The sequence below is a fragment of the Chrysemys picta genome, chromosome 19, assembly GCF_011386835.1.
Source record: "Chrysemys picta bellii isolate R12L10 chromosome 19, ASM1138683v2, whole genome shotgun sequence".
NCBI classification, from domain to species: Eukaryota; Metazoa; Chordata; order Testudines; family Emydidae; genus Chrysemys; species Chrysemys picta.
In genome coordinates, this window is record NC_088809.1 from 7,988,257 (window position 1) to 8,011,526 (window position 23,270).

Consider the following 23,270-nt stretch of genomic DNA (forward strand, 5'->3'; position numbering starts at 1 on the left):
ACAGAACGTAATAACATGCCATTGTGAGGGCTGCATGGGCTGGTTCTGTTCAGCTGCAGAGTTTTCTGCTGTCCCAGATTCTGGGTGTCAGCTATGAACCTGGATGTTGCCAGTGGATTTACCAGAAGCTACAAAGATATATTGTTTGAAGGTTAGTTTGTATGGATTTATGCACTGAACTGAGTCTAGTTGATACATGTACTGTAGATATATGTGGTGGGGGCGGAGGGGAGAACTGAATTCAGTATATTTTTCTATGGCTTGTTCACTTTTCCATTGTTGTTTCACAAGATTATCTGTAAAGACCATGGGCAAAAAAAAAGGCTCCTCTCTGACCTGCACTGTGGATGCTTGGTTCAGAGCATGTTGCAGTCTGCAGGGGTTATATGATCAGAATAACAAGTGAAGTCAGTATCAGCAAAGTGCAGTGAGCTACCTGTAACAGTCAAAACAATGAAAGAGACTGTTCCGTAAAGAAATGGACCCTGAAATGGAACTGGGGTAACCCATTGTCTTCCATCTGGCCACTTCAGGCTGCAACTACACAAATTCCTCTGCCTCCCTTGGCTGAGTTACTCAGGGGTGAGGATATTTGGACTGTTACATACATTTCTTAACTCTCCTTGGCTTTGGAAAGTTCTTTGAAGTAATTAACTGTGCCCGTCTCCCTTTTTACCCAGGGCAATTTTTTATTAACTGTGTCATTAGGTATGTTTATTTATTATTATTTGTTACAGTTAGGCTTAAAAATGTCTGGGAACGTTGAGTGTGTGCATGTCTTCACTTTGTGGGTGAATTTAACATTCATGCAAATGAGAGAAAGTCAGCACAGGCAAAACCAACTCCACCTGGGACATTACATTCTGAGCTAAAGCCACAGCTTCTACTATTTGAGTTATGGGAGAAACTCCATTAGCTAGCAGGTATAGTAGACATTTATCCTCTTATGTGGATTGGCCACTAGAGGGGGCACAAAGACCCACACTCTCCTAGACAGGTGGTGTGAATGCGATGAAAAAGCAGCAAGGCTAGTGAAGTGCGAAGGGGAGCCACAAGCTTCTCCCACTCATCTCCACAAATGCATTTCAGGCCTGAAGTGTAGCACTCCCTGGGCCCTTCACAGAGCTCTACAAGCGCACCTCCGTCCTGACCCTGCCACACACCCCAGGTAGTCTGCTGCTAGACTCCTACACTACTCTGCTAACGTACCTCAGTCTTAATCCGCTGCACCAGCTATTCTTCCAGGTTTAGGGCTCTCTCAAGGGATCAGGTTTATTCAGTTATGTCAAACTATGCGCTGGTTTCGTAGGGGATTAGGATGAAAATCCCACCATTTTATTTCTTATTTGTGCTGCAGTGGCATCAGGGAGCCGCTGGGTCAGGGGCTGTACTAACAGACAGCTCCTGGCCCAGAGAGCTCACAATCTAACACAGAGATTACAAGGAGGCATTCCGGTGTGATCATGGCATTTTCTTTCTTCCAGACCGGCAAAAGTTTAAGTCCCTGTCTTGACTAGGAAAAATGTTGTGTTTAGGTTGGGCTTAACGAAAAGGCACTAGCTAAACCTGACCTAAACTCAGCTATTGTTCCTAGTCAAGACAAACCCCCAAGACGAGTCTTTGTGCATGTGCCACATTCCACAGCTCCTCAACTTCCCTCTAATGAAGTCTTCCACCGCCAGCCATATAACTTGATTTAGAAGTTGGACAGTTCTCTGCTGCGTCCTTTGGACACACGGGGGACTGTGGTTTATGAGCATCTTTTTGTTTTTCTGTAATAGCAAGGTGCTGTTGTAAATCACGGGAAGATGGAAGCAGCGGTGGCTGTAGCTTCCCAGGGAGCTTGGCTTTCAATGATATTTAATTGGTTGCATACTTTACTTATCAAACCGAATGTGCTTTTCTTCTCTGGCATCACGTTTAGGCCAGCTAAGTTAGTTTAAAGGTTTTATGTTTGGGCCCTTGAAATTCTTTAGGGTAATTGACTGAGGTTGTATGGGATTATATATATTTATGATCATAGGTCTTTGGTGTTTCCATCCTGCTCCTTCCCTGGTGGGAGTAGAGGGCTTTCTGGTTTTGAATGGTGGGAAGGAATGACCTGTCCCAAAAGGGAACACAAGAACGTTTGAGGGGCCACAGAGAGAGGGCCTGATGCTCCTCTTGCGCTGGTGAGAATCAGGATTCAATCCAGTGAAGTTAATGAAATTACACCAAGGTAAAACTGGTTTAAGCAATAGGAGAGTCAGGCCCAGCATATTCACCTACTAAACTCCCCTTGCAGAGCCAACCAGCAACGGGGCCTGTAAAGCTGAGTGTTTGCGTCAATGGGAATACAGCAATAGTTCATGATAATAAAACTCCCTCCGCAGGCTGCATCCGTATGGTGCAGCAAACAGGATAAAGCACTTAGGGATGATCGAGACAACTTTTCAGAGCCACAGTTTTACCTACTGGGTCTCATGCACACACTGGAGGTGGAGCTTGGGCTCACCCCCGAGCCATGGTAGCACAGAGAGAGAAGGAGACTTTCTGAAAGGTGAAATTCTGGCCCCATTGAAGTCAGTGGCAAAACACATTTTCCTACGCCCTAGGTTTTAGTGCCTATTAGATTGCATGGGCCAGCATAGAGGGGTTGGACTGGCGCTCAGGAGACTTGCATTCTCTTCCTAGCTCCACCACTGAGCTGCTGGCAGCATTCCCCCTGTGTGCCTCAGTTTCTCCCTCTATAAAATGGGGATAATCATACTTGCTGCCTTTGTAAAGTGCTTTGAGGTCTGCTGGCACTATGCAACAACTGGGTGAAATGGCCTTTTACGGCAGAGACAAGGAATGGATGGCTAACGACACTCTAGGGAGTTAGAAGTGGTCTCGTACGATGGGGCCTAGTCTTCCCTTTTGGGATAGAAGTAACTCTGCTGACTTCCTGTGGCGGGAGACCAGAATCCAGGGTGAGTACATTTTGCAACCCCTAGCCCAGAAAAGGAGTCTGACATTTACAAGGGCCAGGCTGCCCGGTAGAATGAGTCTTTCCCTGTATATGCTGGAGCTGTGCTGATGTCTCTTATCCTGGCTATGCGGTTTATTTACTTTTTGCACTTCAGTCAGCTGGGACAGTGAAACTAAATTGGTCAGTTTTGCTTTCTGTCTCTAGTCAGTGTCACTTTATTTACAGGTTCTTCCAAAGTATCTCAGCATTGGCATGTCTGGAAATGAGCTCTGTCCACTTCTTTCTTCCCCATCCCCTCAGGGAAAAAAAAAGTTTTCATTCAAATGTTTTAAACGTTTGAGAAAACTTTATTAACAAATTCTGTAAATCTTAAAAAAAAAAAAAAAACAACTACTGGTTCAAGTGACTTGACTTTTAAAGAGGTACCAAAGCAATGGAATGAAAAATGTCAGACTGTCTCAATCCCAACACTTTGGAGCCTGGATTCTTCATATGCTACGCATTCTTAAACCACGTAATTCCCATTAATGCTCTCAGGGTGATGACACCGGTTGGCAGTGGGGTCTACAGCTCCCCAAATGGTATCTGCTCCCGCTGAGATCCAGGTGACACCTTGAAAGTTCAGAACCTTTTCCCCCCACCCCTCCACGCACACACTGTTTGACCCCAGTGCTACATTGGGTCAGCAGCTTTTGCAGCCTGAATAAGTTAATCACTGACTGTCAGATGATTAACATACTACTAGCCAACAGACAAGAGAGCTTAGGGATGGCACATAGCACCATAATTCTGTTCTTTCAGCACAAAAAAGTGCTGAGCAGTTAATCAAATTCTTACCCTGTCCTAGAAAATGTAGAATACGGAAAGTAAAGATGGGCTTAAAATTCTCATATATCGGTGCAGTGCCCTAGGTAATAAAGTCCAGTTTTCAGACTTGGGCACTTAACCAAGAGCACAGAGTTGTGCATGCGGGCACTCCTACAGGGATTTTACTGCCCAGCGGTCTACTTCAAGCACCTAAATGCCAGTCTGAGCCGCAAAATGCAGTCTTAAATTCTGTTCGAAAACTGGGCTCACATGCTAGAGCCCATCCCTGTTCAACAAAACCCTCAAGTCTTTTGCTTAACGGTGGCTGTAAAAGGGATGGTCCCCAGTGTACTCAAGTTAGGGCAGCACCTGCGAAGAAGGACCATTCCCATCCGATGCTGTTAGTACAGCTCCATCATCTACCCTTCCATACCTAGCGATCCCTTCTGAATGTCAAGTTATGGGGGAAAACCCATGAAAAGACAGAATGACTCGGGGTGTGGGGGGAGAAATGTATCTACTTCACTCGAGGAGCCTATCACAGCACAGTGATTGGTTAGACAGGAGGGAGGGATCTTTATCTTATCTAAATTGGAACGTTGGATTAGATCATATTTTTAAGATCCCTCCTTAATGAGCAAAGGGAGCACTTTCATATGGTACCATAAGCCACAGCTAACCCAGGCTGCTAGCCACCTGATAAGCTGCGGAGAAGCTGGCACAACTTCAGAAGCCGAACACTCACACCCACTGACTCACTGGGGTCCAGCTGAATCTCCATCGGCTCTCAAGACGTGATTGCATTGGGTGAGGCCCTGCAATCACAGGGTCCTGGCACCAGAAATGCCCTGGCAAGAATCGCAGTGAAAGTCAATGGGAACTGGGTGCCTATCTCCTCTTTGTGCCTTTGAAAATCTCTCCCTGGGTGAGGGTCCTGGCAGCGTTCGGCCCCTATTAAAGATTTGCCTTACCAAATCAACCACCAACCCTGGTAACCTGTCTGACAGGCCAAGGTCTCTCATCTTGGACCAAATCCTTACTGAGACCCCACTCGGGTGGAATGCCATTGGCTTCAGCAGGAGCAAATGCTGCAGAAACTGGCTCCAGAAGAATAATCAGCCCCATCGGCTTGACTCGTTTCCTGACAAACTAAGGGTCTGAATGTGTGAGGTGCTAAGCCCTTCTGAGAGATGGGAGTTGAGGATGCTGGGAATTTCCCAGGATGCCTTCTTCACCCAGCAGTACCAGGTCTGGTTCTTTGCTCGCTTAAGCTCAGGAGGGATTCCCTTGATGTGGCTGGGTTTACACTGGAGGAAGACACGTTTCAGGCAATATCTCGGGAACAATTCCAGCACACTTGTCATTGGCTAAGGTGGCAACTGCCCAGGAGTCACTGAACACAAGAGATCTGGGCCCAAGTTGTGCTCTCACTCACACGCCACACAATCCTGTGGAATTAAGGGGGGTTGTACAGGTAAGCAAAGGCAACGTTTGGCTGTGCAGGTTTTTCATGTTAGCCTTGGGAGGCCCACACCTTGTTACAGCTGACCTCCAAGTGTGGGGCTGACCAGCCCTGACACTGACAGTCCGAACCCCATGCTTGGAGCCCCACTTTCTGCTCTGAGAAAACAGACATATAAAGAGATGCAAAAGTTGACAGCTTTGAAACCTGGAGTGCCATGCTCCAGTGCTTTTAAGAGTTAGTGTGACCATAAGCCCATCTCAGTGCTGAGAGTAAGATATGGCTCCAGAGAACAGACCTTTCATTTAGGACTCCAGCCCCCATTGCTGGCATTCAGATCAGGCTGAAATAAGATTAAACCTCTGTAGCAGTGGCTGTCATTACGAATCATAATGGGGGAAGCTCAGAGGCATTTCCAGCATCACTTCAGCTGCTCCAGGTGTAATAAAAGTGTGACCCAGAGGAATGCCCTGACGTGAGGAGCCTGCACTTTATTTCCTGGCCCCTGTCACAGGTCAGGGTTACAAAAGGGCAAGACCTCTGTCACATGGCAGAGTGTCAATATCCACTGATTTCAATAGCTGCTGTTACAGCTAGATTGTGTGCTTGGGTGCAATTTTAGCACTCCTGAGCAGCACCACAGTGAGTGCCCTACAGGAATCAATTTCATTGCCTGAGAAAGGCTGGAAGAATGAAAGAAAAGAGCCAGACGGAGAGATGGGAGGGGCTCTCCTACCTGTTTTGTTGCTTTGCCATCCCTTGTTGGCACAGTACATCTGCGTGCCTGCCTCCGAGCAGTTCCCCTGACCAACACTTCTGAAGTTTTCCCACCCTTTTCTTTTTACTTGGAGCACACCAGACATTAGAGCGATTAGAATGCCAATTTAAGGCTTTGGTCTTGATTTTCCAAAGCAGTTAATGGATCAAGCCCCAGGTACATTAAAGACTGAATTTCGATCTATGAATCCCCGTGACAGCTGGGCTGCTCTGGGACCAGGCAGGTCACAAATCCCAGGATGAAGGGTTTGAGAGCTGGGAACAAAGCACTCTCGGTCCAGGGGATCCAGCCATGGGACAAACTCCCAAAGGAGGTCAGGTGTACCCAGAGTCGGAGCCTCTTAAAAAAATGTTGCAAAACCTTCCTCTTCCAAAAGCCTTTCCATTGTAAGCATGAAACTCACAACACTAACACCTCAGTAACTCCCCTCCAACCAGCCCTCCCTAGTATGGGTTTGCTCGACTCACTGCTATGGCACCTCCTTGTGGGTCATCTGGGGATTAGTTCAGCACTGGTTTGACGCCTCCTCTTGCAATTTCCCAGACCCCTTGCCCCAGCCTCTCACTCCGCGGCCCCGCTCGCACACCACAAGCTGCAGTGCTTCCTCTTGGTCCCCTCTCTTCCTGCCCAGCTGGGCTTCAGGTTCAGTTAGGGCTGTAGATCTACCCTACACCTCACCCAGGTGCAGCCTATCCTGTCAAGCAGCCCCTTCTGAGCCATTTTAACCACTTCTGGGGTGGTGTTCAGTGAACACCCCATCACATTCCCCAAAAAGTGGAAATCAATAAAACCTAAAAACTCAGAAGCAAAAACCCCCACTCCCAAGCAGAGCTTTTACCCTGAAAAGGCAGAAGGGCCAGAGTGGGACTTCACTGTTGCTACTGATTTTTGCTCAGATACTACAGTGATGGGCTGCAATAGAAAAGCCTTAGGTATGTCTACAGAACAGCTGGACGTGAGACTCACAGAGTGGGCAGACATACCCGCTCTAGCTCTGATTGGGCTAACCTGCTACAAATAGCAATGGGACTGCAATGGCACAGGGAGCGGCTTGGCCTAGCTGCCCATGTACAGTCCTGCTGCCCGTGCCGTACAGCTCAAACAGAGCTAGTGCATGTACATCTACTCAGGCTGTGAACTACCTGCTGTGTGGATGTTCCCTTCGATAGCTGGAAATCCTGAATTATAGAGCTCCACAAATCTTCTCCACTCTAACAGGGCTGTTTGGTTTAGAAATCTGCTGGCAGAATACCAACTACATAAGTTTTGGAGCCAGTGATGTTAAAGATCTCAAGAGCGTACAACCATCATGAACAGGGAAACAAACGACCTTGCATAAAATAAGTCATCGTCTTCATTCCCTGTTCATTTAGAGAGAAATTAAAATGTCCAAACCTGGGAAATCAAGTTACAGGCAGGTTGTTCTTTTCGACATTTCTGCAGTTATTAAGTTATGCCTAAAAGCGGATATGGAGAACTGCACAAAGGAAGCCATTTGTAGTGCACAACGAGTTCTGTCGGTTCAACACAACCCAAGAGCTGGGCTACATATTCGTGGATACCATGTACTGGTGCCTTTTCTATTAACTAATCATATACATACACAGAGAGACAGAGCACTCTTGTTACAATTGAATTATACATTGGGGCTGGGATTCTCAGAAGAGCCAAAGGAAGTTTGGTGCCCACACCCCACTGAAATTCAATGGGAGCTGGCATCTAACTCGTCTACACATTAAAGTTATTCTGAAGTAAGGTAGTGTGTATTTACAACAGAAGAGCTATTCTGCAAGAACTCTGTACAGCCAAGTGCTTTCAAAGTCCCAGCTGATAATATTAGGAAAGAAAGCCAAGGTAAATCAGGACTATAATGGGACAATCAGATTCTGAATTGAGCTGTGTACAATTCCAGTCAGTCTGCTGGATTTGTATTTGGTACAAGGCATAGGATATGCTGCCCCATACCTTCCCTAGTCTGAAATCCAATCTTCAAAAGGGCCAGTACTAGCTGCTTCAGAGAAAGGTGCAAGGAACCTGGGAATAGGCAATTGCATAATAGCCTGCCCACAAGGAATAGCTGGCCCTCTACAAATCTGATGCCAAAATCCACTCTGAATATGGATTGTTTGTAACGGTCACTGTCACAATGACGGCATTATTTACAATACATATCCGCTCCCTCTCATCACCCTGACCAGGTCCTGATTGGGAAAAATCACTGAAGTGCTTGATTAACTTTACTTTCCACTGACGTCAATGGAACTTCTTGAGCACATGCTTTAGTGCTTTTCTGAATCAGGGCCCATGTACTGAGCTCCAAGGACTCAGTCTGCTCCCTCCCACCACCCCAGTTCAATGTTCAGCTCTCTCCACCTCCGATTTAGCTCCTTCCTTCCATCGGATTCCTGGCTCTATGACCCCCAATCCCCTGTCCCATCTCTTTCATTCCACCCCCATCTCCATTTCTAGAGGCTGCTTTCCAGACTATTGCAATCTCGATTCCAGTGCAGGATGCTAATAGCGGCTCCTATAGCTATAAAGACTGCAGAAGTCACTTGTGCATTTGTTTTGTTACATTTAATTTACCACCCTCTGCAATCGTGCTGACAGTCTATTAGCTGTTATTGATTCGCTTTCGGGTATTAGCCCTGCTCTACTGACTACCTAAGGATGGGTATGATGGGTAAATGCGTGATCTTTCTAACCCAACAGCCACAAACCACTTCTGGCCCCTGGAGCCTTCTTGAAAACGAACAGTCTCACTCCAGGAAGCTGCCCGCGGTGAGCGTGTTTTAAGTATAGTCAAGGATGAAAGCACAGAGAGGTTTGCATGTGTTCAGCTCAGCAGATTTTGCTGTGACCCCTACAGAGCTTGGACTCTGGACTGGTACTAAAATTCCCTATGCTCAGTGATCATTTCACACAATGAATTCATCTGTGTAATTGGGTTTGGTTGTCCTAAGATTAACCCTGTGTTTGTTCGGCAATTAGAGCTCTAGCTATGCAAAGCTGAATCTTCTTTCATTTGGTGCTTATCTGGGAAAGCAACCCCCATGGAATTTCCTGGATTTTCCATTTTTTTCTCTTTGGCCGGGATTGGGAAGCAGGGGGAGAAGGGAGGAGAAGAAAGAATTCCTCTCTCATTTTATTGTCATTTTTGCCATGCAGTGATTTCACAGTCTCAGAGCCAGTCAGGTTTTTAGTAGTTGCAATAGTTATGATTATGAGTCGAGTCCCAACATCCTAATCCAGTTCTATTGTGAGTGGCTGCACTGTACCTACCTAAATTGCCCCTGCAGTTTCAATTGCATTCAGGTTTTCCCCCTCACTCTCCAGTGTTACTTTGTTGTGTTAAACAACTGTCACCTTACATCCCAGAGGCAGCTGCATTTCACTGGTAGGCAAAATGATCTCTACACCAGGGGTAGGCAACCTATGGCACGCATGATTTTCAGTGGCACTCACACTGCCCGGGTCCTGGCCACCGGTCCAGGGGAGCTCTGCATTTTAATTTAATTTTAAATGAAGCTTCTTAAACATTTTAAAAACCTTATTTACTTTACATACAACAATAGTTTAGTTATATATTATAGACTTATAGAAAGAAACCTTCTAAAAACATTAAAATGTATTACTGGCACGCGAAACCTTACATCATGAATAAATGAAGACTCGGCACACCACTTCTGAAAGGTCGCCGACCCCTGCTCTATACTATGGTATGGGAACCTTTGTGATGACAGACGCTATATAAATGCAAGACCTTTTTCTCTCTCTCCTTGTTCCCTTCCCTCTCATCCTCATTATTCATTCTCTCGAGTGCTCAGTGCAGAGATAAAGATTGTTACTGTCTTGCAAAGAGGATTTTTGTGCAAAGTGAACTGAAGTTTATCATAGTCATTTTGTGTGTTAACAACACTGCTTGGGGCCATTTCTAAATTGTTTCACTAGCTACTTTTGCCATTGCTTGGCTTATGGATGCGTGCGGTGTGTTCTGGCCCAATCGCCTAGGAAAGCGCATAGATGCCTTGAGAGCACTCCTGTGGCCTTTCAGACAGGAAACCGCATATTTACTTATCTAGGTAATGCAATAAAAAAGGCTTTATAACTTGAGCTGCAACCTGATCTTTGAACTCACTCCATTGCTTGACTTGGAACAAAAAAAAGGGGAAAAAAAGTGCCTCCCTCCCAAGGAAAAATGTTTCAGATCCAGTGCTGCAGATTGTAGCAAGTCAGGATTGGAACCTCTTGGGATTCCTTCCCAGCCAGGTGAGTGCATGTCCTATAGAGGAGAGATTTACTGAGTCACAACTACATGTGAATTCAGGCGACACAAGGTCAGCTGGGTAACTAATCCACTGGATTAGGAGACATCTTCCAAAAGGCCCAGTCAGTCCTTTGGAGTCCCATTCACTGCAAAGGCTGGCCCTGGAGTTTGGGAATGTTCAGATCTGGGATTTTGGCTCAAGCTCATCTTGGTACAATCAAGACATGTGGCCTTTCCAGCTCTCAAATGGGGGCCATATTTACCCATTGATTTGCTTCAGAGAGGCTGTCGCAGCCCTTTTCTTTGGTGTCAGTCCCTGCAGATCTACACCTCCTGGGCCTGAGTCCCTCTCATGCTTGTGTACATTGGGAGCAACTCCAGTGAAATCGATGGCCTTCTACTAGGGCCTGATCCAAAACTCGTTGAAGCTAATGGAAAGACTCCCACTGACTTTAATGAGCCATTGGATATGGACTAGGCCCCAAGAAGAGAATCAGCCTGTATGAATTTTGGGTTCAAACACTCTTTCAAACTTAAAGCCAAACCCAGGTGGCACAGCCTAGTTTCAACGGGCTTCCTGTTCACCCCTTTCCAAATTTTGCCTGGTTTCCATTGCAAAACCATAGCTGGATCTCCCCAGATTGACTCAAAACTGGGCCCAGATTCTCCTGGAGGGATCATTAATGTTCAACAAATCTAGGCTGAGTTTCAAGACTGGAACAAAACTTGAAACCAGGTGAGTTTTTATGAGGATACATTTCTTCCAATGAGTTTTGCACAGCTCTAAAAATAACCCTCACATTCACGCTGTGAATGCCCCACTTCTGCATACTAGTGCCACTAGGAACACACAGCTAACAATGCAGGCAGAGCCATTTTGAAGGCCATGAAGGAAAAGAGAATAACTCCTGATCTAAGATCTCAGGATCATCATCCACTGAAGGTGGCTTCTGCATCTTGCTCTTAGTTGGTCAGTTCTTGGTTCCAGCACCAGTGGTGGAGTTGTATGGGGCAGTTTTATTGCTTTACAAACCCCAGTGCCTATGTCACAAATCGTTGGCACATCATGATTTTTAAAATATAATAAAATTGCCAAGGGATTCAGCAGACACAATGGCACCATTAAGTAGAAGGAAATGGATCTGCACGGAAGCAGGAGAAAATTGGCAATGCTGGCATCTCCAGTACAGCCACAGGGAACCCCTCATTCAGTACAACACATGTAAGTGCATATAAAGATGTCCACTGCCAATTAATGAGGGATGAGTATGTCTCAAGTGCCTGCGCAAGGCCTTATATACCCCTTAAGGAACACTTGCAAGTTCTGCCCACTCATGACAATGAGGGTTGCATGAGTGTACGTGAGGGCAGCATTTGGTCCTTAAGTGATACACATGGTCTTGTGTATGGCCCATTCCACTGGAGTGCATTTTGCCTCTGGGCAGTATCCATTAGTTTACATTCGTATTTTCACATCTAGATATCCTATTTTGGGGTGAACTACCCTCAAATGATTCTTCAAGCAAAAGACTTCAGTCAGCACCTGTAGAAAGATCCAATTATCTAGCCACATGTGCCATTTCATTATCAGTTACGAGGTTTGGGTATTAAAGTCAATAAGGGCTTGTCTACAAAAGGGAAACTGACCACAATAGTTCCTGGGGAATAAGCTATGAGAGCATCCACACAGGGTGCTATTTTTCAATAAATATTCAGGTCCACTTCCCAGTATAGACACGCCCCAATTCCCACCTTGTATCTGGTCCAATTACCGACAGGTACAGTAGGTTTGGTAGAAGAGTCCCAGCCCTGTAACTAATCACAGAGCTGGATGGAAGAAGGTATGGACACGGACGCCCTTTTATATTCCATCTACTTAGTGAATTTAGAAGAAAACAAGCTCTGTGCTAAAACATGTAGATTGCCTTTCAAAGAGCCGATGTGTAGCTTGAATGTCCCTGGCCACTTCTTTGGCTATAAATCATGCTGCATGTGATAAGGTAATTACCCTCTCCTTGAAACAATTCATAGAGAAAGCTATAAAAAGCCTGGCTTGTAAAGAGAACAATAAAGAGGCAGCACAATAAAACCTCATTCAGGGCGGGGAGGGTACTACATTTCTGCTGGCCATTAAATGCCTCTTGTTTTTCCAGACCATGGGGCAAGGGGTGTGTGCGCGCACCCTGGAACCTGGAGATGCTTTACAGAGGCCTTTGCCATCAACTCCCTGGGAGCTCCTACATTCCTTGCACAGGGACAATGTACCCGCTATAAAACAAAGAGACGGCGGAGGATAACACCACAACATCTTCTCTAGCGTCAACAATGGAGTGTCTGCAGCCAGGACAGCCTGGCCAGCCGCCCAGCATGGGGCTTGCTCTCAGGCCAGGCAGGGCCGATGGGCGTGTTCAGCCCATCACAATTCAGCAGTCTTGCCAATAAAGCTTCCATTTGCCACCCAGTTACACCACCGTAGCCTGCCCGCCCCTTGCAGGCCGATGCCTCCATGCTCAAAGGAGCTTCTTGGTTTTCCTTGTTCCCCTTCCCTGGCCTTCTGGCTGAGGGAAATGAGCTGTAGCTCTTTCCAGAGCCAGTCAGTGCTGGTAGCCTTGGCTGGATCATCCCGAGGGGGATTGCTAGAGTGTTTTATGAAGCAACCCTATGGGTTCCTCCCCAGCCCCTGCCAACATAGCATTTGCCTTCTTTTCCAGATAGAAACATTGTGGGGCATATCGTTTACAGGGGTGGTGGATTTCTTCACAGCCCATCTTAAAAAATGAGCACCTGTATGGCCATTAAAGATCCTATAGCCCTTTTTACAAGAGGAGGGGTTTGCCCTAGACCCCACTGATAAGAGAAAAACAGAGATTGCTAATGATGAGGATGACAGATTAGCCTCTCCTTTACCTGGCAGCCTGGGGACAGGTGGTTGATGTTACAGGCTCTCTCTTTACAGAAGGGAAGTGCATGATTGCTGTGGAGGCTCTGGGAGGGTTAGTCTGCCCTCTAGATTGCCTTGCAAACACATTCACTGTTGGAGATTATTAACCCCAACTAGAGGGCGGTTACAGGTTTGGCTCCTCCTCTGAGCTGCCTTTAAATTGGCCCCAGATTAAAAGCTGGATATAAAAGCATCCTTGTGGGTTTACCCAGGGGCTAATATAGTCTGAATGTCTCAACAGGACTTTGTTAGTGGTTGAGTTGAACCTTGGGAGGCTTCACAATAACTCGGTAAGTAGAGAGCTGATGAAAACAGCTTCCAGGAGACCTCTAGGCAACTTGGAACACCAGTAATTGACTCAATTTGTCTGGCTCTTCTGACATGTTTGGGCCTCTCTGCACAAAGTGATGATGCCTTGAACCAAGTATTTTCTGTCTCAGGCTTGGCATGAGACCCAGCACATCTACACCAACATAGCTGTAGATGGGTGTAGGTGAGTAGTGCTGTATGCATATAAGCAAGGAGCTGTGTGTGAAGGGAACCCTGTGCTGCATCGGCGTCCTCGCTAGTAACTGGCTTTGAGCTCATTTAGGATAAAAGACACTATCATGTGGTTTGCTGGTGCTCGGATTCAGGCCCTACGCTGACATCTTCTGTTTAGAAAGATAGGCTCACCCCAGTCAAACTTCTTTAGGCTCTACATCAAAATACAAGATCTTTTCAAATCTACATTATTTGTTTTAAAGCCCTCAGCTGCAAGTGCTCCTACTGTTAGGGACATTCAGATATGCAAGCCAGCTCTTTGGCTCGAGCCAAGCTCTGATGTATTGGGAATAGCTTGGTGTCCCTAAACTCTGTTTGTCAGAGGATGGAGATGGATGGCAGGAGAGAGATCACTTGATCATTACCTGTTAGGTTCACTCCCTCTGGGGCACCTGGCATTGGCCACTGTCGGTAGACAGGATACTGGGCTGGATGGACCTTTGGTCTGACCCAGTATGGCCATTCTTATGTTATGTTAGGTCCATGTAAAATGACCCACAGAGGGAACTGGCATGTGGCTATAGGCAGAGTATCTTCTACTTTATAATGTGTCCCCACAATGCTTCTTAATAATAAGGGGTTCTTTCTGCCTTGCACCGTAGGTTCTCCTGTCCTGGCCCATCACTATGTATCATTCTGTGTCGGAAAATTCAGCGGCACACAGGCTTTTCTAGTATAATCAGGAAGAGAGATGCAAGTTTAATTCCTTTCCAAAGAAAACAGAAAAGCCCTACCCTGGACTTAATACACTACCCCCCTGTGCTGACCCACCCTCTTCTGTTCCCATAATAAAGGCATAAGCCAGCATCAGATTTGGAGGTACACATTCTCAGGACTTTGCATGACATTTGGCAAATCCCTGCTGAGGAAAGTGTTGAACAAACCAATTTGCTTTAATCAATAGGTAATAAGTCAGCTTCCTCATTAAAAGGATGGCTGATAAGGGGAAAGACAGCTTACACCAGCTCTACCGAAGGTGGTATTTTAGAAAAGCTACCTTGAGTAATCTTTCAAAGATAAAAATATTCTTATCGTCCCTGTTGAGGAAAATTAGCAGATCCATAACCACAGGTTGATGTGTGTACTGTGGAAATAGATAAAGCGAGATATGCTGAACATAAAAACACTGCAGCCAGGTTTTCTGCCATAGTGGCATCTGCTGCACTGACACGGATGATTAGCTAAGGATTGCAAATGTTCTTTTAAATTTGTTACTCTCATCTTTCACCCTGGCTTGCTTGCTCGGCTCAGCCACCTGTGATGTCTCGTCTTTTAGGCCTTGCGTGTGCTGGTGGCAGTGCATAGGGTAGGGGTAGCTACACGCCGCAGTGAAAAGCAAGCTGCATCCACACGGCAGTGCGTAGCTACACATGGCAGTGAAAGGCTCTGGTGGTGGGGAGGAAGGGGGGAAAGGCTCTGGCAGCTGCCCACCCTCTGCTAGAGTCTTTCCCTGCAGTGGGAATACTGGCATTAGAAAAGGTTCAGAGAAGGGCAACTAAAATGATTAGGGGTTTGGAATGGGTCCCATATGAGGAAAGATTAAAGAGGCTAGGACTTTTCAGCCTCGAAAAGAGGAGACTAAGGGGGGATATGATAAGAGGTATATAAAATCATGAGTGGTGTGGAGAAAGTGAATAAGGAAAAGTTATTTACTTGTTCCCATAACATAAGAACTAGGGGCCACCAAATGAAATTAATGGGCAGCAGGTTTAAAACAAATAAAAGGAAGTTCTTCTTCACACAGCGCACAGTCAACCTGTGGAACTCTTTGCCTGAGGAGATTGTGAAGGCTAGGACTATAACAGGGTTTAGGAGAACTAGATAAATTCATGGAGGTTAAGTCCATTAATGGCTATTAGCCAGGATGGGTAAGGAATAGTGTCCCTAGCCTCTGTTTGTCAGAGGGTGGAGATGGACGGCAGGAGAGAGATCACTTGATTATTACCTGTTAGGTTCACACCCTCTGGGGCACCTGGCATTGGTCACTGTCGGTAGACAGGATACTGGGCTGGATGGACCTTTGGTCTGACCCAGTATGGCCGTTCTTATGTTATGAGGAGGGAGCAGGACACTAGATGTGGAAAGTAGAGCTTGGGCATGTAGAGAGCTGTGTAGGGTGTGTACTCTAAAGATCACACATGTCCTTACCCTACTTGCCTAACCAGTACCTCCCCGTCTACCTTGCCATTTATAGCCATGCTAGGTGAGCGTGCAGCATCTGTACTCAACCTGCCCACTCAAAGTGTGTACCTAGCCTGGGCAAGGGCCAGATTTGTATAGATATGTATTCCCCTAAAGATGCAATTAGCCCCATGCTTTAAAAATGCCAGTAGGCACCCAACTGCACTTTTAGGTGCCTAACTACCTTTGAAAATCTGGCCTGAAGCTCTAGGAGGGAGGGGCTGTCATGTATTGTAGGTTTGTGAACCCATTCTGTGCAGTGGAGTGGTAAAGAAATAATGCTTCCAAAGGTTGTGGGTGATACAGCAAGGAAGAAAAATAAACAGCCGTGGGCACATTCCAGAGGGGTCTCCTTGTTCAGTTTTCAGGGAGCTGAATAGAAATATGCAGCTTTCCATTAATGTTCCTCTGGGATTTGTTTTTACAAACCTTAAAGGGAACTGAAGCCCTGGCTCGTCGCCTTATTTTACAAACAGGAGACAGGCCGAAAGGGGCCACGCTTTTCTAGATTGCAACTCATGTAGCTTCTTAGCAATAAAGTAACAGCTCCTTGTCTAAAGGAATCTATTCATGGGCTTTTAAGTCAACTGTGGATATTCCCTCAGGTCTGAAACTTGGCATGCAATTTTGGCCGTTCTACCTCTCACTGGGTGTTTAAGCACTGGTCACTCTTGAACCATCAGAACAACCCATGGCTCCACCTATTTTTCCACCTGCATCACTGCTAAAATATGGGGGAGCAGGGACAAGTCAAGGGAAAGATCCTTGGAGCGGGGATCACATCTTATTCTATGCTCTGTACAGGCCCTACCGCACACTCTGCACTCAAACAATGAGAAACCTCTACTGTGGGTTGAGTGGCTTTGGCCACATGCAAGTACTTGGGATGTGCACCTCAAGTTATCTGTACAGAAACAAGGGGTTGAGCCTCTGTGGGTCCGCCTGTAACCCTATCACTAATTAAATAGTTGACATGTTTGTGCAGCTGTTTGGGGTTTTTTTTAAGCCAATGGCTCCTTTGAAATACGATCTTTGATTAAACACCAGTGTAAAGTTAAAAAAAAAAAAAAAAAAAAAAAGAGGGACTAATTTCAAGTTATGTTCTGTGTCTCCATCTTCTGCCCACAAGCAGGCCACTTTGTACATTTCAACCCACACATTATATGCATTGCATTGTCAGCTTTGAAACTTTACCAAATCCTGGGTGTGCCTCAGTACTGTCCCCTTCTGTCCAATCACAGTTTTATAAACAAACGAGGAGAGAGAACAGGTTTGTTTCTACAAGCGATCTGAGAAACTGCAGGTTAGTTTCCGAGGCTTGCAGCTCAAAGCTCAGAGGAAAACTATGAAGACAGCAAGAATTAATAAAGTTTCATGCGTCTCCCTTCTCAGCAGGGATAAACTAGAAAGTAGGCTGACAAACAAGCTCCGTTGCATTAACACTAAAGCCCTTTACACCTCTCGGGTAGCGTAAGAGGTTTAAGGTGGCTGGAAGTACAGCATCGGATTGTGATTTCCATAAAAGATCCTGGTTGCAGCTCTCAAAAACAAGGCTGATGGTTATGCTTGACAGCAATCATTTTTGGGCTGCAGCAGCGCAGTTTAACATACCCTTCCCCAGACAAAGCTGCTGAGTGTATCAAGGCTTTTTAGCCAGCCTCGGATGTAAACCAGCCACTGCTGTGTTTGTTTCTGCTGCGGCAGAGTCAGAGGGAGACAGTTCAGGGATGGGTAGGAATTGCAAATAAAATGAGCATTTCAAATATGCCGAGGGGACCTGGAGATCCAGTCCCGTTCATTTGCACAGGAACTGGGCATTCAAATTGCTTAAGGCAACTTTGAAAACTGCAGACGTAGACTCTAGGAGGGAAAAATGTTTTCAAGGGTGTAACGAGGACAGAACGTATAAATAAATGTACAAAAGCTGTATCTGAATGAGCTTCTGTAACAGACTTAAGACAGGGCATCTCGGTTCTTTTTGTTAATTTAGGCCCAGTCCTGCAACGACCACTACATAGACAGACTCCTGTGGCCACATGGAGCTCATGGTAGGATAGGGGTCTTAGGTCTTGAAATATCTAACATGCCTGCTTACCCCATGGTACCATGGCATAGGTAAACGTGTAAGCCCAAAGCTGTTTGGGAGCTGTAAAAAGTTAGGTATTTGGTACTCTGAAGTGGGAAAGGGAGGAATTATTTTGGGGAAGTTTTATGGCCTGTATAATACAGGAGCTCAGAGTCCCATCACTGTCCGTTGGAGATATTTGCTACTAGCAGTCGCAGATTGGTTACATACCATTATAGGCAGTCTCATCATACCATCCCCTCCATAAATTTATCAAGCTCAATCTTGAAACAAGTTAGGTTTTTCCCTCACTGCTTCCCTTGGAAGGCTGTTCCAGAACTTTACTCCTCTGATGGTTAGAAAGCTTCATCTAATTTCAAGCCTAAACTTGTTGGTGGCTAGTTTATATCCATTTGTTCTTGTGTCCACATTGGCATTTAACTTAAATAATTCCTCTCCCTCTCTGCTATTTATCCCTTGGATATATTTATAGAGAGCAATATCTCCCCTCAGACTTCTTTTGGTTAGGCTAAACAAGCCAAGCTCTTTGAGTCTCCTCTCAAAAGGTAGGTTTTCCATTCCTCAGATCATCCTAGTAGTCCTTCTCTGCACCTGTTCCAGTTTGAATTCATTGTGAAGATGAATGTACAGAAAATATGAGGAGTTATGTGTATATATACTAAAAACTATGTTCTCTAGTCTGTAGTTAAAAAGCAGATCATTCAAATGTATCTTGTGTCAAACAAACTTCTCCAGCCAGGAACTGGAAGACACTTATCTATATGGTGAAACATTGTGTGTTGTATATTATAGAATAGGAATCTATTCGCATATTAAGTTAAATGTTAATGAAGAGCTGGCAGAGACTTCAGAAGGAAATTAACAGGAAGAGGTAAACGGGTGGGACGGACCCTATTTTCAGGTGAGCGTCAAAGATTTGTTCTGGTATATTTGGGGGTGCAGAGACTCTTCTTTGTATGCCTTCAATCTGTGAGGACAAGCCACCCGCAGGTTGATCTTATGAGAAGGGATCTCAGCAAAACTGGCTGAAAACACTGGGGAAAGGGACGTGGGGTAAGCAATCTTATAGAGAGACAGAGGAATGCCTTGTTAGTTAAGTTTAGGCTCCAGAAATCATGTTATGATTTTGTTTTATATGGAGCCATTTGTTTCCAATAGTCTCACTATCACTTGAATATCTGGTCTTTGAAAATAAACTTATTCTTCTTTTCACTATATGTGTGGTGCGTTAAGTAATGTGATGATCCTGAGTTGAATCTTACAAGCTAGAGTATATACTACTCCTTTGGGAACCATGGTTCTAAGAGTTCCTGAGTGCCCAGTGGAACATGGGTTGATGTATGCCTATTGCTAACCTGTACAGGGAGCGAGGCCTGTGAGACAGTGCTTATGTTGCCAGAAGCTCATGGTTTCAGGAAGTTGATCCACAACAGGCACAAACAAGACTTCCTCACGCGAAGGGCAGGTGGAGGCCAGGTGCCACACAACCCTGGGTACCCCTCTGCCCTCGGAAGTGTCACGCACAGCTGTGCCTATCTAAAACACAGATCGGTCAATGGGGAAGTTAATCCGTGCAGCAGTCCTGCTGCATGCTATCAATTGCAAGGTTGGAGCCCTGTACCTGTAAACATATTCCATAATAAAAGTAACAAATAATAGAATCACAGAATATCAGGATTGGAAGGGACCTCAGGAGGTCATCTAGTCCAAGCCCCTGCTCAAAGCAGGACCAATCCCCAGACAGATTTTTACCCTAGTTCCCTAAATGGCCCCCTGAAGGATTGAACTCACAATCCTGAGTTTAGCAGGCCAATGCTCAAACCACTGAGCTATCCCTCCCTCCCTCAATAATTTATACTCAAGAGGTGACATGTCCAGCTAAATCACAAAATAGGAACAAAATCTGGAAGACAGAGCCACGTAGTGCTTAAGCACTATATGCAGAGATCAAATGAACAAACTATGCCTGGGATTTTCAATACGGCCTAAGGGAGTTAGACTCCCAAATCCTCTATGCCAAAATTTCAGCCCATATGCTATGAACATGGTTACCCTCAAGAAACCAGCTGCAGCTCTTGGGCTGGTAGGATAGCATCTTGGTTGCTGTACTGTATGATCAGACTTGGGACTATGAGTCCAAGACTCGGGTAGGAGTTTATTTTTGAGAAGAGGGGAAGTCAATGGCCCTGCACCAGTGAAGCAGCCCTCCTGTGTGGGAGTGGGGCTAGAGTAGATATAAAGTGTGTGTGAATTGATTTACATCAAGCTGTTATTCAAGTATTCCAACTGATATTTGAGTTTATTGTACTAGTGCAATAAATGTGACAAATGTGTCATGCTGAGAAGAGTATACCAACTCTCCATATTTATGATCAATCTGATTTCCAGAAAAGCTAAGGCAGAAAATACCAATTCTGCCCGTGTCCTTTGTGGGCAAGCTTTTGAAGATAGCAGCCAACCGTGATAAAAGGCTTTGGAAACGAGCTCATAAAAAGGCTCTGTTCTTATAAAATATACAAAGAATAAAAAGACATTTGTTTTCAGAGTGATAACTCGGTATCAGCTCATTCACCAGCCAAACCAAATGGAGACAATTTACAATGAACTAAATAGTAGGAAAGTAAATGAGATTAAATGTTTTTTCTCAGCATTGTAGAACTTTTTCTCAAGAGTTTCAACTGATTCAAATAAGTCTGAAATAAATGTTTTAATGTTGCTAATAGGAAACCTCTCTCCTGGACATCTTGCATACATGGAAGTGGTGTACTTCCCTCTGCATATAATCAGAAGGCACAATTTACAGCAATGGAGTTCTCTTCCTAAGCCTCCGTCAATTCAGTGGAGTTGATGTGGTTTGTCAAGATATCTTCTAGATAAGCAGCTACTAATACTTTAGCTTTGCCTTCTGACAGTTCCTCAATACCACAAATGTGCTCAATAGCTCTTTTCAACAATCGGTCTCTTTCATGGGAGTTTGTGTGTATTCCTGCTTCATCTTCTTCAACCCCCGATTTCATATATTGCAAGACATAGGATCTGATCACATCCCCATTTTCTGCTATAGTTTTCCTAATGAATGGCAGGTCTGTACTGTTTGCCAAGCTTAACAAATGAATCAGAGCCTGGCAGATCTGCGTTCTCAGGCTGGCACTGTATTTGAACTCCAAAAAGTCCTCGGTATCTTCACTCTTTTGCAAAGCTATAACCAACGCACTCCAGATCTGGGAAAACTGTTCAGTGGTTCCGTAGCGCTCCCTTTGGGTAGGGATGGAGAGGGCCATGGCAGATTTGATTCGGACTTTGAAATTCTTGCATGATTTCACCACTGATGTAAGAGCATTATAGGCTTGTGCAGTCCAAGGAGCTTCTCCTAGGAAGCGCACAAGTTTGCAGTCAATAAAAAATACAAAATCAATGTTACAAAAGCAGCTGGTCACAAAGATTTATTACACTGATCAACCTTGTCTTCATTTGAAGATTCAGGATTTCTGCCATAAACAGAAAATTATCAACTGTGTTTTGATTTATTGAAATAAAAAATATTCTAGCCTTTTCCTTTATATCTGAAAAGAATATACTCAAGTGACATGACATTTAGACTCCACTTGTGTAGCTTATATAACAATTCTTCCAGATAATCAGAATGATACTTTTTGGAAACCCAGTGATTGAGTAGATGCCATTTATTACAAGGCAGAGGCCTTAAATTTATTTTGTTTTGGTTTCACTGATGAAATTTATTAGCGAGTCCAATATTTTTACATTATCCTGAGTCACTAATCCTCATATCTAGTACCTGCTATTGCCCTGATCCTTCAAACATGCACGTACTTTACTACCATGAGTAGCCATATTAAAATCAATGTAGTCAAGTTAAGCATGTACGTAAGTGTTCGCAGGAATGAGGTCTATTTAATATCAAATGTACATTCTGGGCCAGATTCTGCCCTTGGTTTCGAGAGAAACATTCTTTTTTTAATTCCAAACACATACATATGCCAGATCAATTCTTAGTAAAAACACAACCTTAAGATTCTTTTTTTGCACAGCTCATTGTGCGTTTCCAAAAAGGTCAGTGAAAACTTTTTAAAAAGGAAGATTTTACTTACCAAGTGGCAAGGCAGGGTTTTTAAATACGTTTCCCAGCGCATAACATGCATTCCACCGTACTTTCATGGTGGCCTCACTCTGGACAGTAGAAATAAGGGCCTGAATGGATTCCTTAATGGTTTCACTAAATCTCGGTTTTACTATGTGATATGGTTGAAGGAAATGAAGCAGATTTCCTAGGGCCCGGACTGCATTGCTCTTTACCTGAAACACAAAGCACAAATTATATTTTCAGTTTATAAACATGCATCTGGCAAGGCCTCTCGGTGCATATACAAAAGTAATTAAATGCATATAGTGCTGAAACAAAGTAATTTCAGTTATTTTAAAAAAAAAAAAAAACACTTCTCAGACCCTGTCAAAAAAACAACCCCTCAAACTGCCTCTTCAAAACGTTCCTGGGAAAATAAGACAGGCTTTACAAAACACCTGGAACTCCAACCAACTTAGGCTGTGTCCAACTGACAAGAAAAAGCGACACTTTGCACTTCACTCGTTGTAAACACCTAGATGCCAGCAGTCCACATCTCCAGAGGAGACAGCATTATTTTATTCTACACTACTCTAATGGTGGATATGGATTATGGTGATGCCAGTCGGTGGAGTCTCAACATATTTTGCAGTACAGCACATAGGAGGTGTTTATATGCAAGTACTACCATCAACTTCCCCGGTTACGCCAGACTTATGGATTACTCAAATAAAACACGTTGTAATAAAAAGTCAAAAGCAAGTAATGGGTGATTTTAACTTGGCTTTTGGCTTTATGCTTGGATGTATTCCTTTCCCTGCCCCACTGCAGCGTACCTTGTCTTTGTCCTTGGATGCTTCAGTTGCTGATCGTAACATTTTCAGTAGTAGGAGATCTGAGAATTCCTCTTGGAAGCTCTGCCCCATCATTTCCCTAGCAAAAATAAACCACACACCATCCAGGATCAGAGCAGTCAGAAACAGAAAAGACCAGATCAGAGTCAGCCCTCCTGTCAAGAGAAGATACAGTCCCCCTATATAGGGTACATAATTGACTAAGTTGACAATATTCTTGATTTTAACTAAAATGCTGAGATGTAAGACAAACACTGAACATAGTAAAAGCATATGATATTACACCTAATTTAAAATGTAAACCATCATTGCAGGAAAGC

The 23,270-nt window shown here is 44.7% G+C and overlaps 1 protein-coding gene and 1 long non-coding RNA gene across 2 annotated transcripts in view; one reads left to right on the forward strand and one right to left on the reverse strand.

Annotated features, from left to right (window-relative positions):
• Positions 1–23,270, forward strand: part of LOC135976647 (uncharacterized) — a 24,481-nt gene continuing 1,211 nt past the window's right edge. Inside the window, exon 1 of the long non-coding RNA XR_010593965.1 lies at positions 1–151. This is a non-coding gene — a long non-coding RNA (uncharacterized LOC135976647). The remainder of the gene's footprint in view (positions 152–23,270) is intronic.
• The window catches only part of HEATR6 (HEAT repeat containing 6), a 23,141-nt gene continuing 20,158 nt past the window's right edge, over positions 20,288–23,270 (reverse strand). The window contains exons 18-20 of the mRNA XM_005298935.4: positions 22,933–23,029; positions 22,125–22,329; positions 20,288–21,385 (exon numbers count right to left, since the gene is read on the reverse strand). Coding sequence (XP_005298992.2) covers positions 20,835–21,385; positions 22,125–22,329; positions 22,933–23,029 — 853 coding nt within the window. The 3' untranslated portion in view covers positions 20,288–20,834. The remainder of the gene's footprint in view (positions 21,386–22,124; positions 22,330–22,932; positions 23,030–23,270) is intronic.